This window comes from Saccoglossus kowalevskii, chromosome 12 (genome assembly GCF_978046115.1).
Source record: "Saccoglossus kowalevskii chromosome 12, keSacKowa6.1, whole genome shotgun sequence".
In the NCBI taxonomy this organism is placed as follows: Eukaryota; Metazoa; Hemichordata; class Enteropneusta; family Harrimaniidae; genus Saccoglossus; species Saccoglossus kowalevskii.
The window spans coordinates 26,352,031-26,369,223 of NC_140652.1; the positions used below are offsets into that span (position 1 = coordinate 26,352,031).

The window sequence follows — 17,193 nt, forward strand, 5'->3', positions numbered from 1 at the left end:
GCCAATGAAAACAAGCCGGTTGGCGATCCACTCCACTAAAAAAAAACTAGCAATATGTTTTCGGCTGTTGCCATGGTAGGACATGAACGTGAAGCTAACGTCGGTTTATAACTAAAACCGGGCACCGTATACAAAGTTCGCAAAAAAACATTCAGTCCTTAGAAGTCATTTTATTTTATTGCTAGGACGTATGCTGTTGTTAGGGATTGGTCAGTTACTTCGGCCTGGGGGTGGATCAGTAGGGAGGTTACCCTGTTTTTGATTTTGCGAATGGGGGGGGGGTCACCCTGTTTTCCACAATTCACACACGCGCTTATGCATATATTTTTTTAAATTTTATTTCAGAACAATAGATTAAAAAGTTAATCGTACAAATGTGTTCTTAATAATAACTATTACCCATATTGCCTATAAATTTGTTGATGCAAAAAATGTTATAGGCTAAATATTTTGGGGTTGAAGTTGACAAATAACTAACAGATTATGCAATGCGGCAGAGCCCCATGCAATTATACAGTTAAGTTTTGAACACATCCCAAGTCCATGTGATATCAGATTATTTTATTTAAAGTCTGAAGTCACCATTGTATAAGATATTTACTGGATTTATCCAATTGTAGCTGGAGACGGAAAAACACAGCAATTAGTACAAAGAGCAGTGACAGTTTTTGTTCAGCAAATCAAAAAAGTTAAATGGATTCATGTATATAAATAAATAGTTTTTTTTGTTTTTTTAACTTTTAAATATGCATATTTTGCTCTGTAAAATACCAAAATCCAACACAAATTTATACAAAAATCCTTTGTTTTCATAAGCACAGACTGTGCTTCAGGTGTAAAGCTTTCCTGGTCTATAAGATATGAAAGATATATTAAATCCAAATTAGTTTTCAAACCGCCTAGATTCAAATCCTCTTTTCCTATCTTATAAGGGCGTTTATCAAGTGAGTACTCCACAGCTTTGTTTTTATTTACTATCTTTAGCAGCATAGATTTCCCTACTTCCTGCAGCCTTTTCTGTAGTCGTTTTTTGGCTTTATGCTTCCCCTCCCCTCCTAAGGTGACTGGTCTATTAAATGCAAACACTAAAAATTACGGCAAACCACGATATTTTCAATGCACATCATACATTTTGTAATCATGTCAGAGCCAAAACTGTTAATGTTTCTTTGTTTTTCGGGGGGGGGGTCAGCATGTTTTAAAATATAATGTTAGGGGGTCGCCCACTTTTTTTTGTTGATAGGGGTGGGCCAACTGAGATTTACAGCTGACAAAATGGAATCTGCCGACCCCCCCCCCCCCAGGCCAGAGTAACTGTGAACAATCCCTTAAATTTATTATTTCCAACCGATAGTATTTTCTAGATTGCAGGCAGCATTTACAGTTCATTCAAAGTTCAAAGTTGCGTCGGGATTACGTTGATACAGTGTAACAATGTCGGCGTCGGTGATCTCTTACCGGTGTGCAACGTAGCCAACATAAAATGCATGAATACAAGACTAGTGGGAGGTAATAAATTTGGGGTCGAAAGTATTCAAAAAACAGTTTTTGGCTGTTGCCATGGTAGCTTTGGACCAGGATTGTTTTGCCAATTAGTGACGGTACGACCTGCCTGTCAATTATAAACAAAATTAGCCAAGCCAAAAAAAATCTCAGTAAATTGTTGCCCACACTCAAGCGGATTAGAATGAGCTACGTCCATGCTTTTTAATCATAGAAATGTAGGGTGTGATACATTTGGCGTGAAGGTATTACAGAATTCAGTTGTTGGCTGTTTCCATGGAAACGATGGTCAGAATTTGTTTTCAGATTTTACCAATAGTGACTTTGTGCCCACACTCAAGCTGAGCAAAATGAGCTATGTCTGAGGTGTTGTATCCAAAATTTGTAGGAGATACATTTCCTGATAACTAGGGTGAAGGTGTGACCTACCTGCTAAGTTTGAGCGAAATCGGCCAAGCCAAACAAATCACAGAAGAATTAATACGTGAAAACACTAGAAATCACACACACACACAGATACACAAAATTAAAGTGATTTTAAGGGCAATCCAAGTGGAGCGAATCGCCAATACCATGTTCATTTGCATATTGACCGTGAAAATACCAAAAACATCATTGCATGGGTGATATGCAAATTAGTTTTAGTCAAAATAAGTTACTGCTTAGAAGTACCATTACTGTTGTTCAAATTTCATTTCACTCGGCAAATATATTCATGTACCCAAACGTAAAGTATCGTACTTCTAAATATTGTTTATTTCTGCTATGTTTCGAAAAACGCTACTCTTGAACGGACTACTTTATTCGCTCTCAGATCTCATTTGCATATGGGGTGTGGAAGTACCGATTTTGATTTCAGGGACGAATCAAAATAAACTGCAGTATATATGTAATAATGTGGAATACTTCCTTTCACTGTGAACATTTTTCCGCTAAAATAAATTCCAGTGAAAATGCCATTTCCCTCATACTCTATTGAGACTTGACACAGCACAGTGAAAATTTGATTCACACCGTATGCTTGAAAACTTTTCATCGAAAATAAATTAAGTGAAATTCTGTGTGATTTCATGAGAGTTGAAAATGAAAAAATTATATGACACCCAACCCTACCACTCCATACACAATGTAACCACACCTCAAAAACATCCTTTCACCAGTGTATTCTATTTGAATTCAGGAGAAATTTAAATAAACAAATTATATGACAACGAACTTAATTATAATTTCAACCTCTAGTTCAGCACTGATTAAATAAACTACCTCGTCTTTATGCCAACTTGAAGTTATTCAATGCCTACAACAGTGACTTCAAAATCTATGTTTCAATTCCAGGAATTTCACTTGCTATTAATTGTATGGGAGTGCCAGTCTTTTATTTTCTATTGTAATGTCAATTTCTTGTGATTACTCGGAAAATGAAGCTGTAACCACAGACCACAGTGCTGCAACTAAATCCTGGTATAAGCACCGGTTAGGCTGTCTTGAACTATGCATGTGAAGCCAGCTGAGAGGTATATCCAATCCTATAGATTTCTCATTGTTTGGTAACTATTTGCTGCAAATGCAACAAAAATCAATATAAAAATATTACCCACACAGCATTCTACAGGTTACTTGTCATAGTTAGAAGTTCTTAGCAGTTACTCTGCGTAGCCAAATACCGACCAAACATGCTGTTACTATGACCTTTTGTCCCAAAAACGTTTTCGTATCGGGCTGGTGACAGCTAAGTTTGAAGTCTGTACCTATTTTTCCCGTCGAGTTATAACACGCACACACACACGCACATACTATTGTGTACACGTTATCATCCTCTTCCCAGTTTTTATCACATCGGTAATGATACTGTTATTCCAGTTGTAGTTATTAATAATGAAATGTAAGTTAGAGAATCATGACCGATCGACATTGACATTCAGACAGAGCTTACGGAGTAGGCAGCATTAAGTTTTTTTTCAATAACAAGTCAAGTAGATATTTACGCAGTAAAGGACACAGAGTTCGACAGTCGCATCGCCAGTATCGACACCCGCCCTCAAGGTGTGAAAGACGATGGAAACATTGTAACACATGTGACGACTTTAAAAGAAAACAATCATGTATACGTGCGTAATTTGGGAAATTAGCTAATAGCCAAAATGTTCGTGCATTATTTAATACATATGATATTAATGATTGTGGTGCATGGATACTGAAAATACTATTGTTGGCCTTGTGTATAAGAAAATATATATATATATTAACAAAAGTAGCACCGTTGTATTTCATAGTAAAAACTGCGACACTGTAATAAATATTTCTGTATAGTACATTAATAAGGTTTAGTGCATTATCCAGTACAAACTATCTCAATATCAAGGATACACATTTATCTGGTTTAGTGACGTGATTAGCAATACATCCTAAGTGGTTTAGTGATAAGGGATTAATTTGGCATTTCGTATCATGTTAGTATTCATTGTACACGGAGTTTGGGTGCAGTATTGTCATTCCATAGAGCAGTCGTGATCTGTAGTTGATAGAGCACATACTTTATACTCACGATTCACACAGATAAAATGTTATGTCTATAAACTGTGTTTACGATGCCCTTTCGTTTTACTGTTTGTATTATTCGATAATTGTAATGGTAAACTAATTCACACATATACGATGCACACATGTCATGTTGAGTAATGTTCTGTATGTTTGCTTCATACCAATGTTGTGGCACTATTTATCTTGGCCAACAAAATAGGTAAATGTCGTTTACCAGTTGTATAAACAAAGGTATTGGTTTGAAAACAGATGACATGATATTTTTGCTTCACCTATGATAGTACATGCTATATTACTTATTGTTACAATATGATTTTTTGTCGCAGTTATAATTTGAAGTTTGACAAATTCGACGTCCACTATCTAAAGAAGCCTGCTATGTGATCGAAAAGTCAGTTTTCAGAGTTATGATTTATGAGACAATTAACCAACTCCAATTTTATATTTCTAAGCTTATTTTAGGTAAAACAGTTCACACAATTAGCGGGATTCATAATTAGATGTTTAATAAATGTAGTTTCAGCGTTACTACTAGTAGCACTTGAGCGGCGTGTAAAAACTGCCCGGCGTAGTCACTAACCAAACTATCAAAATAGTATTATTTTACTCCCACTGTAACCGCGACATTGATTACTATGCAGGGTGCTCGTTTCGTTCGGCTCAGGTCTTACGGGTAGAATAAGACCAAAGCTTCTGTTTATATAGCATTTGAAAACATATATTTGAGCGACATTTAACACACTACACGTGATAAAGTATATTTATTTAAATATTACAAATTTATTGACTGTTCCGTCTTAAAGCCTTTTTATTTTTTTATTTTTTTGTTTATTTATTTTGTTTATTATTTATTTATTTATTTATTTTTTAACTAATTTTTTGTGCCAGGCGACAGTTCCGGACATTGAATGTCACTGTTGTCTCTCCTGACTTTTTTTTTGTATGTGCAAATTGCAAGTGCTTGGGCTGACACAGTGCATTTTTTGCCACAGAAGTCATATTCATGTTTGGGACTACATGACAGGGCTGTGTGCGGCCAGCTTCCTATCAAATGGCAGTTTAATGCGCTATGCTGACGTCAACCTGGCTCGGTCGAACACAAGCACCTGCGGACCTTAACCAACGTTCTCCCAAAGTCGCATTCGTTAGTGGCCGAATCTCGGCCAGTGGAATTGGCCTTCCCATTGAGTCTGTGGCATACTCACCCAGGGTAGGAGTCGACCTTTCCGTCTTCCTGCTGCTAAATTAAACTACTAGTACTACATACTTTTATTAAAAGACACCGAACTTTTTTTTGGTGGTATATCATAACGATAGACTGAGTATATTCAAGTCAGTCCAGCAACCGATAGCCTACAGTGGGGGGGGGGGGGGGTTACAATAGGTCGGTAAACATGATCAACCGTTCTCGTCACGACATTGCCTGTGTGTTTTACTCAACAAACTTCAAACAATCCATACCAGCAAATAATCAAGCACGAATCTTTATATTATTTCAACATATTTACATGTTTCGTCAAATTAAAGTGTCCCTACCATCTGCTAAGACCTGACATATCACACAATTTGCTATATATGAGTGTTCGCTGCGCGATATCACCACTTCGTCACAGTGGGAGAGTGGATCGACTACCCGGTTACTCGAAACGTGAGTATTTTGTTAATTCCTTGAGGTGCTCTTAATATTCCATCAACAAACTAGTTTAGAAACTATTTGAGTTTTATGAAATTAATTAATTTTAAAATTAATTTTAGAACTTTCTTGAGGTGCGGATTAGACGCAACAGTATACTATAAAAAAATCCGCGTTTTGGAAACTAAATTGAACACCAAACAGTATGTCGGAAGCTATATTTTTAAAAATAAAAAGGAAGGGGATCTGATTTATACAGAGGTTTCCGTAGTTTACCCTGTACTAATTCATGGGGCGATATCACCCGAAAGCTTTGCGTCGACTTCGAACCCACCGACTTTCGTCAAACTTTAACGAGGGTGATCAATGATAACAAATCCATTACCCACGAAACAGGCGGACGACTTTATCACCTGAGAGCTAATCAAAACCAAGGTTTCACCAAAGTATTTGGAAATGAGTGATACTTTGTGAATAGATTTTCCACACAAGGTCTTAATGCCCGGTACTCCATTGGTGGTGGTGATGGTGGTGGTGGTGGTGGTGGGGAGGGGGGGGGTAAACATGCCTATTCTATTTTCGTACCGTGTTTTGGAAACTCGAGATAATGAAACCGTGTGCTGAAAATTATTTTAACTTTGTGAAACGCATCGCACAATATGACAACCCTTTTGCAGAAACATGCTCATAAAATACCTGCCAGATACATTATACAGTTCTCGATATTCCAAAACGTGACCTTTAATCTAATTCTTCTAATCAGTCCTCAATTTATTAAAAACTATTGAGAGAATCGCATATCAATTTGTCATCTCCACGTCTTGGGGCAGAGCGATTTAAAACTTGCCTTTTTTACACAGTTTCAAAATTTACTGCCCAAAGGTTAAATTAAACAAATTAAATTTAATTTTCCTCATACCACTTCCGTATATGTCTTAACAACGATCCAATTTTTATAAAAAATGTAGAATGTTCGTTTATAAACGATGTGTGCTTGCGCGACTTAAACCTCGAAACTTCGATGAATAAACGCCTGTGTTAGACTTGTTAACAGCGTTCTAACATAACATAGCAAGTTTAGACATCGTGAATTAGGGGAGGCTGAACCCGGCGCCGGCGGCTAAAAACACTTGTGATTGGCCAATGAATAGCATCATTCTTTACTGTTGTGCGATGATTTTTTTACCGAGTTGCACTACTGTGATTTCCCATTTGGTCATCAAAACCGACGTTGATTATTGTCGTACTAAGATGATTTAAAATTGTAGGCAACTGCTTTTTATTTTTTATGGTCTTCACCGAATTCATATTGTTTAGTATGCTCACCTATCATAACACGGTTATTTGGTAAACCACGTCATGACAGCAAGTTTCAACATAGAAATGGTTGCCATATTTTAATCCGGGGTAGCTGACCCATTATATTATCGCATTCGTGTAGCGCAAGAAAATATTGTCATCTTGTATCACGATGATTACAAATATAAATGATGTAATTTATTTGATCACAAGCTGGAATCTCAGTAAAATGAATACAACGTGTTTGGTGTTTTGTTTTCTATTTCATATGTTGCCAAACAAACTGATTTAGATAGTTGGCAATGTACGTTCGATGAAATCCGCGACCCCTGGTACTAAAATGTAATGTCACCGCCTAAAGATAGTTCACCGCCTAAAGATATTCGGCCAAACGATACTTATCGATTATTCGTCAAGGCATTTTCATATCCACGCCATGACTATGTGGTTTTAAGGCGGCAGATCTATTTAAAAATTGCATTCACAATTTAAGGCCTAAGGTAGACTTGCTTTCAGTCTGTTGCGATTCCCATGATATTTTTTTGAAAAATAAGTATAAATTACGTGAACGAGGGGTGAACGCGAATATCCCGTAACCGCGAAATCTCAACAGACTTGCAATCAGTGTAGGTAAGCGCCTTCATATTAGATTGACATGTCTAATATTTTTCAACCAATCAGAAGACAGGGATTGCAGACTGCAAGCAAGTCCAGGCCTGAGGGGTAAATTGAAAAACTTGAACCTGTGAAAAGTAAAGCCTCACCCCACTATTTTATATGTCACCACAACCACACAATCGTTTAAGAAATATAGTATTACAATATTAGAAAGAATAATATGCGGTAAACTTCATGAAAATATCATTTACTTGGGCATTATGCACATACACGTATTTTTACTATGTTTAACTGGAATTATTATTTTGATAATGTGTCTTTTCAGTCAAATATGAATTCTGTACAACTTCTACGAATGCTGTGCTTATTGGCAACTATAGGTAGGTATACGGCCAATGGTGTATGGCAGTTTCATAATACAGAATGTATTATTATAAGGGATACGAGAATTGAATCAGAAACGCTAGTACCTTTATAATTGCTGTGCATGTCATGAGATATTAAAAAGAGCGAACCATAGATTATTATCAAACTGAAATATTGACTATTCAAGTGAAATTTTCTATTTTTCCTGAATAGGAATTGTTAATGGAGCGTGGAGTAGATGGTCAGATTGTTCAGAAACGTGTGATCGTGGAATCCAAACAAGAACGTGCAACACAGGACCATGCACTGGTCGGAATAGTAGAAGCTGCATGACAATCGAGTGTCCGTTGGAAATAGGCAAGTGTTACATAAATGAATGAAACATTCAATTAGTTCGCACCAGTTGATTCATTCACATAACAGCTAAGAGTAGTTATTTTTGCGCATCGAATACCACTCGGATAACTGAAGTTGCATGGAAAGTGTTATAAATATGCTTTGTTATAGATTATAAGCACGAAGGATGCTGGAAAAAAACAACACATGTCAAACTATTGGAAGGCAATGGTAACATGTATCTGGATCCAAATGATCAAGTTAGGGTGAGCATTGAATAAAAATATAAATTAGTGTCTGGTATATAAACATATCAGTAATTTACATATACCCGTGGTGACCCTTGTATTACTACGACCTTTTCACATTGTGATCATTGATAGTAACCTAAGCCCATATTAGGTATAACTTATTGTCTTCCGGGTGAATGCGAGTAATCCATCGAATTGTGAAAAGAAAAAAAGCCTCAAAATATGTGGAAAACTGTGTGTGTCTTTATTTGTCCCACTTTGGTGAAACCGCGTATAATGGAGGGAACTTTATTATTATTTAACATTCATAAGTATGCCACATTAAGTATCTGTTGGGCATCCGTTGGTTTGGATGAAAATTAAATATGTATTTGCAATACTTCAAGTTATTGTTTTACAATATTGTTTTTTTTTTGGTCAATGATTAATTGGTGCGTGATGATAAAAATGACTGAAAACATTGTTAATTTTCCAGAGTTGCGCAAGAGCAGCATACGATGAAAAATACACTTATTTCGTGTTTTTGAACGACAAATGTTATGCTGCAGCAACATCAGCTGACTACGATAACTTGGGGGAATCTAAATGGTGTCGTTCCGGACTGGGAACAAGTGGGGCTATGGACGTATACAAGATTGAAGGTTAAGTAACCAACCTAATTTTGATACTGAAGCGTGCACTCGGTTATTTACCTCACACGTTCGATTAATCAAACCCCGCTCCTCTGATTGGATTTTGATCATAACACCTTTCTCGTAATGAAACTGTCCAATCAAAGTTTTTTTTTTAAAAAAAACTTTCGCGATAGGATTCAATGCAATCCGCATTTTTAATAACATTTTTCAATCTTTAAATAGTTTAAAATATCTAATCTATTTTGTTGAGAATTGCAGGCTAGACAAGAAAGTGACCATTGTCTTCACCTAACAGTTTACAAAAACCAAAAAAAGATTATTGCTGAATGTTCATTTTCTAGATTGGAAGTGCCCGGATAGCGCTGATTATGGATTTGCTGATGTTCCACACGGTCGGTCGCCTATCAAAAATAACTTGCGTAGCTGCACTTATGGGGACAGTCATATTCAGGTGGGCGGCACGCCACTCGACCCAGTTATTATTTGCTGTGAAGAAGGTAAGTAGATATATAACAGATTCAATATGTCTCAATACCTATTCAAACATATATATATATACACAAGCATATATTGTTGAGCTAGTGTAATTTGGAACTACGAAATGCCGACCAATCAATACTTTTCTTTTGTTATGTCTCCGACAGTGCTTTGTGGAACCATGTGTGGAAAGAAAATAATGTCACGTAACTGCTGGTGTGACTCGCAATGCATACAACATGGCGACTGTTGTCCGGAGTATATAGATGACTGTTCAGCAGGTAACCTCATATATAATTTTCACATTTCATATTTTAACGATTTTTTTTTCATGAACATCATGTATTCAATCAATTATAAAAACAAACATATACATATTAAAACATGGAATACAGAAGTCGAAGTCACGATCAATCCCTCGCCACTACAGGCAAAATACATGCCACACTCATTGTACTATAAACGCAGTTCGAATTTACGTATATACGAAGTGTCATCCCAGTGACAATCATAGTAATACAGTGTTATAAGTTTGGTGAAATGGCATCTCATTGGTACACAGAACACTATAGGATTATTGACATGAAATCCCAGTGACACTCGAGCAATACTGTTACAAGTTTGATAAAATGACATCCCACTTGCACACCGAGCAATATAAGGTTGGGAGGTTATTGACAAATGATGACATCCAATAGACACTCATAACAAATCGAGCAATGTTCAATAATTCTTGCATTTACAGGTATAACCACGTGTAGTGCTGTCGGCGACCCTCACTACACTTCTTTCGACAATTTATATTACCACTTCATGGGGTTATGTGAATACACTATGTTAGATACCAATTGTCCACAGTCACCTTACAATCTTAAAATCACTACTCAGAATGAACCATGGGGCGCTACAGCAAGCAAGGTCAAAGAGATCAGTGTGGTGTCTGACAATTGGGTATGTAATTAGCGTTTTATTGGATTTAAATATAGATTAATTCAACCCTGAAAGTTGGCACTGGGAGGTCTGGTGCCCGACCCTTGACTACGTAAGCTCATTCATAAATACAAATTAGGCAACTTCAATAACACCTTTTTTCCCTATGTTATGATTCTATGCTAGGACCATCAGTTAACCGAAATTTTAGTTCACGATTTCTTTTAGTACTGTATAGTTGTGTATTTGTATTTGTTTATTTAATTTATTTATTTATTTATATGAATGCACTTCTCTTAATTTAAATGAAGCAAAAAAATTAATAAACCATAGTTGCACAATATTACAGTGACAATGTGCAACATTGACATAAATAGCACTAAAGTTTAAAACTTAATGAGACTGCTCCATGCTTATGATGTTGGCAAAAACAGAAATTATTTTATCAATACTTCTATACGGACTAGCTACAACTCTGGTCAAGCTAAAATTGTGCCGTGTCCCTGGAGCTGGTAAATCTTTAAGTATATGATTATTTATCACACCATTGCCAAGTATATTAACAAATACGAGTTTCGTTTATTACAACCATACATCGTGTGGTATTTTAGGAATTACTATTGATGCAAGGAAAGCAAGTGAAGGTGAATGGTATCCCTGTATTGGCACCGTATGAAGTGACACCTCTCGTGAAAATAACCCTGGCTGGGACCTTTTTGGTAGGTTGTATTGCCACCATATTATAATTCACACACGCGTGCGTCCGCACTTTTATCGCGACCATGTCTCAACTGAATACGTCACTACACCCCCCCACACACACACTTACGTTACACGTGCATTTGTTCGAGATTGAACAATGTTGAAACAACTGTCTGACGCCAGCGTCTAGTGTTCAATGTATTGAACACACATATTGTAGCCTTGCTTCACGTATTTTAGTCTTTTAGATTAGCCCACTGATGGTCATTTCTTTTTAATGAATGCTAATGTACAGCCACATCTCTGATCGATCTATCTCAAACGTGACAAATTCATTATCATGTCATAGACATGCATATATATTCGTTTCACTGCCACATTTACCATGATCGATGCACTACAAGTGAACCAAATTGTGACTATTTCAAACATGGTACGTACATTACACATATTAGTCAGTCCACTTAATTTTGTTTTGCTAATCAGAGTTAATATATTAAATAGATTCAATTCAAGATGACTGACTGACGGACATTTTTGTATTGAAAATGCATTAATATCACGATTATTTGCAATTCCAAACAAAAATCTCAAGCGAGCATAATGGACTTTTTTAAAAGTAGCACACACATTGATCATTGTGGGATTTCGTTTTATAAAATACTGTTCTGAATCAAACGTCTTGCATGCATAAATGAACTGATTGTATTCACAATTTACAAATAAGTTATATGTCGCAAATGGATGTGATTTCGTTTTATGTACCGACTGTTTTAATGTGACGGACTCAATAACAGCCAACGTAGTTAAAATCGGATATATAACGAGATTTGCAAAATTCTTTAATCTTTCAACCATTTTGAGCGATTGCATTCAGCTCTTATAAATACGTATCATGGGATATGCTATTTAGGTACACACTAAATCCAATATCATTTTACCGCAAAAATATGTGTCAAGGCACAAGTTTTTTTCAGTCTATTAGAGAACGTGTCTGTTTTACTGTATTGGTCTTTTTATCGATAGGAGGTAACTACTGGTTTCGGAATAAGAATTAGATGGAACGGATGGTCCTCGCTTTTTATTGATGCATCAAATGAACATAAAGGAAAAGTATGCGGTCTATGCGGAAATTTTAATGACAACGGCGGAGACGAGTTTATAAAGCCCGATGGCACTCCGGTAAGAGATGACAAAATAAATATAAACTTTGCTGTATTTTATAGAGCTTTGCAGGATTTACTATTTTCTTTTACCCACTGTGACATTGTCAAAATGATTTGTAACAGGCACCAACCGCTAATACATTTGGAGATAGTTGGGCAGCGGCCTTGAATTGCGCTCCAACAAATAAGCGTTCTGTGGATGACGAATTGAAACCACGTGGTCTAGCTGAAGAAGCTGAACAACTTTGTAATACACTTTTCAATTCAGGTATGCTGCAATTCATTATGCTAATTAGCTTTTTGCTTTAATGTCAAGTTTTGGGGTAGAATTTTTTACTCTCTCTATCGGCTACAATCTGATCTTGCACTTCTTTTAGCGGAATTTCCCATTCATACAGGAATCGCACCCTACAATCCCATGTAGCTAGAATCTTGTTGACTGCCAAGAAACAAATGATTTAATATACCTGTTGCGGGTAAATCCCCATATGAATACATTTGTTTTGGCGTACAATCCCATTAAAACATGTGGGTTTGTGGGAACTATGTCACTCTTGCTCATGTCACCCAATGCCCAATAATGTAATCAATTCCAGGCAATATACCGAGTTGTGCGGGTACTGTTGATCAGGATAATTACCGCTTCTCTTGTGAAATGGATGTCGAATTCTCGCTTCCTGATACGACTGGAGGATGCGCCGTTGTGGCAGATTATGTAACGCAATGTATGAATAAAGGTTTGACTATTGGGGACTGGCGGACAGGAACAGAATGTGGTAAGTTGACTATCAAATATTGAAAAATAGACATTGTGTGAATGTGGAGGTGTTCTGTTAAAACTACATGGTCAATGTCGTGTCAACAATGTATACATGTTTACACCGCCCGAGGTTAACATACAGTTCTAACTGAAGGCCACCATAACCGTGTTAACCGAGGCCGGGGGGGGGCACTCTATATACCGTTACTACCCCATGTGCGTTCCAAATTTAGCGGGGAAAGGGGGTGTTTTTCACCTTCTAAAGCGGGCCCGCGCGAGAGGCAAATAGACCCCCTTTAAAATTCTAATGTCTGCAATATGCCCCCAGGTATAAACTCGCAGAGTTGCTGCACCTGCCCTCTCTTGCAACAAGCACTCCCATACACCGCCCTATGGTATCCATAGCTTGTTTGAGTTGATCACACCCCACTTGAGTGAACAAAAAAACGGCAGAGAATGCTCGCAATAGGAGTAGGATGTTCTCAATATATGTCTGCAATAGGGGGTGTTTTTTTTCTTCAATATGTCTGCTCTAGGGGGTACTAAATTTACAGTGCGTCCGCAATAAGGGGGTATGGTTTGGCAATGTGCTGCCAGTCCTAGGGGCCTATTATTTTTTTTAGCAAGAACGCACATGGTGAAAGGTTTTAATAAAGAGTGACACTCCCCCCCCCCGGGAACCGAGGTGGGTAAACATTAGTATTAATACCGATTAAAATGTTTTTATAACAAAACATTTTAATGACTTGAATTTATTCCACCATATTAGAATTCTAACAAACAATCTTGACATCACTCTGCGACACAAATCGAAAATCCTAGAGAAGTAGGACTGGATTTGAAATTTTGCGTTTGGAAGTTGAATTAGAAAATGACGTTGACAGAGGGGAATTGTAAGTCAATTGTGTCAAAGTATTCTTTAATATTAAATCAAAATTGTTTTTAATATTAAATCAAAATTGCTTACCAGTTGATGCTTCAAGTCCAATGCAAATGAGTGTTAAACTCATTTCTTGGCATTAGTAGGCCTGTACGAGAACACCGAAAAGTATGCACGAAGACAGTACTGCGGGAGTATCGACCGATGCGCTTTTCCTCATAAGGATACATCATGGAAATGCCGAAATACAAAACGTTTAGAACAGATTGAGCGAACTTCTTTGTATGGGGACTGGTCAAACTCTGGGGGCTGCCATGTTTGTTTTTATTAGTAGAGGACGCGCGTAATCGTTCAATATTTGGAATTCAAATTTCCTAATATGGTAGGATGAAAATACTCAGTACAATATCGTCAAATTACTGCACGCTTATGGCGTTACGGCGTGTTATGATTTGTAACCTTATATTATATAGTATAGTACCACATAATGTCACATTACGGAAACAAATCTTTATATACTCTTCAGTTGCAGTTAATAATGGTTTTACCATGCCAACCCCATGAACTTTTACATTGACTTTACCAGATAAGGGTTAATGTTGTTTCATATCGACAAACCATTAATATTTGTGATTAATCCTACGTCTACGTGATTTTGAGATAAAGTGCATATAAAAAGTAAATAATTAATAATTTCTTTACTGCGTTTGGTACTTATTCTATACTTGTTGACATTGTCTGCTGTCTTTATTTTTGTTTATTGTTTTGGGGCTATTTGCACCGTAGTTTTTCAGTGAAGCTTATGATAACTTTTAATTATCTGCTACAGAGATTGAATGTCCATCTGGTATGGAATATACGATTTGTGGATCATCTTGTCCCCCGTCTTGTTTAATTCCCTATCCGATGGGATCATGTACTGAACGGTGTACTGAGGGTTGCTTCTGTCAAGAAGGTCTCCTCTTAGATGAAGGTGGAACATGCATTGAGAAAGCCGACTGCGGCTGTTATTATCTGGATAAATTATACAGGGTAATGTATACGTCAGAATCATACTACAACTAGTTGTAGAAGTTATACAGGGCAATATACATATTATAACCGTGCTACGAGTATTGCATATTGTCCAGGGTTATGTACAACTAGTAGTAGAGACTACCTCTAATTTCATGTAAGATGTGAAACAGAAACAACTAACAATTTTATAATTGTTATAATTTTTTTTCAATTTTTGATTCACAGTATGGTGAGGTATTACCCATTGACATTCCGTGTTGTTGTAATAGTAAGTACATATTGTTTGAATTCGTATTACAATATCGCTTTGCATTCGCATTCAAGCACCGGCTGTTGATTCCGAAGTAGTTATACGAGCTGGTTAAACATTCTAAAATCAATTGTGCATACTTCTCACTTGTGTTTATTACAGTTACCAACACAATTTGTGATGGCTCACGATATTTCCAGGTTAATACGGACCAAGTCAGCTGGTTTGAAGCAAGAGGTATCTGCAAAGACCGCGGTGGTAAACTAGCAATGCTGAACACAGAGACATCCAACACATATGTCACGAACTATATACAGTTCAATAATCTAGATGACGAGGTCAAAAGTGGCTTCTGGATTGGATTGGACGATACTGACACTGAAGGCTCGTTCGTCTGGATCGACGGGACTTCTTTTACTGGTAGCTTCAGCAACTGGGGGAAAGGTGAACCAAACAACAAGTCGCCCCCCAAAAAACCTAAAGGTCAAGACTGTGTTCAGTTGTCGTGAGTAGAAATCATTTTTTATTAATTTCGTTCTAGGTCAATAAATATTTGAAGTCTCGAAGACACTGAAAACAGCTTAAGAGGAAATTTTGTTCAGCTAGGGAAAAAACACCTGAGACTCGTATAATCATTTGTCTTTAAGTCGAAGTCATACGGCCCCACCTAATTCGTTCCATCCCGCAATGAATGAAAACAATAGTATTAGGTCATAGTGAAATGTTATTCGATATTTGAGTCATTGTCAAATGTAAATCTAATTTGGTGATTGATTGTACTACAGGAAGAAGCGTTCGCTGAAATGGTACGACGCTCATTGTGCTCATAAAAAAGGATACATCTGCGAACTCAGTAAGTATGATCATCACTTGTAATAATTAACAACCGCAGATTGGGGATATCAACATGTTATTATTACAGTTAAATAGGCAAGACTTTATAAAAAATGCGAGTTTGAGAAACATCAACGATGCAAATGATATATAATCATGCAACTGGTAGTATTTCATAACGCACATTGCGTGAAATATTTGTATGTCAGAGACACAAATGACCTTATGTCATGAAACATAATAGTCGAGCAATACGTGTAATATATTTGATGCGTATTTCAATATGGAATACCATTACAAGCGCAGCATAGAATAGAATTGTTACGAATGTTCATGCAGACTCGCTATTTGCTATTTTGTCATCAGCTGATAAAGCAAATAATAGAGCAGGCTTGATTACATGCAAAACAACCTAAATGTAGCAGCGTTTAGGGACTAAAAGACGACGTGGCACCCATTATTTTAGGATAACGAGACCAAGACGTGGATTTGCGCATTAGTTGGCATCGGGCTAACAAGCGTTATTTAGGCCGACCTCCCCGCCCTGGTTAACACAAAAACACAAAGGCTCAAAGATAAATTTCCAATTGAAAATGATCAGATTTTTCTAACATGAACTATCATATATATATATATATATATATATAAATAAATAAAATTGTACATTATCACATAACAAAATACTGTTACATACAGTTACCACTAGTATTATGCAAGATGATACAGTAAACAGTCACAAACTGTTAGGTCAAGGTATAGACGCATGTACTCGGCACTTTTATTCCTACAAGTAACAACTTTTGCTTTTTATGTATAGACAGCGCTTTTAACACAGTACAGACATGTCTGAGTTGCCTGGAAAGAAACGCATACGCATGCTGTTAAAAATACCGAAACAATGAATTCACACAGTATTTGTTTTGAAAGTCAAATAAACAGAATTTCTGTATATTGTACATTTAATCTATACAGGCATGTGTTTACCATTAGCATAG

The 17,193-nt window shown here is 36.8% G+C and overlaps 2 protein-coding genes across 2 annotated transcripts; both read left to right on the forward strand.

The window, feature by feature from the left end:
• The first annotated feature begins 7,925 nt into the window (after positions 1-7,925).
• Positions 7,926-14,661, forward strand: LOC146735671 (BMP-binding endothelial regulator protein-like). Its single transcript, XM_085505997.1, has 11 exons — positions 7,926-7,974; positions 8,174-8,317; positions 8,468-8,562; positions 9,023-9,188; positions 9,524-9,679; positions 10,405-10,610; positions 11,201-11,308; positions 12,318-12,473; positions 12,581-12,725; positions 13,054-13,233; positions 14,624-14,661. Exons 1-11 carry the CDS (start codon positions 7,926-7,928, stop codon positions 14,659-14,661), a joined length of 1,443 nt encoding a protein of 480 aa, XP_085362123.1.
• A 415-nt stretch (positions 14,662-15,076) lies between these two features.
• On the forward strand, positions 15,077-17,193 carry LOC146735672 (uncharacterized). The gene is made up of 5 exons (XM_085505998.1): positions 15,077-15,129; positions 15,340-15,382; positions 15,527-15,869; positions 16,150-16,217; positions 17,171-17,193. The coding sequence occupies exons 3-5, from the start codon at positions 15,634-15,636 to the stop codon at positions 17,191-17,193; spliced, it is 327 nt and encodes a 108-aa protein (XP_085362124.1). The 5' UTR covers positions 15,077-15,129; positions 15,340-15,382; positions 15,527-15,633.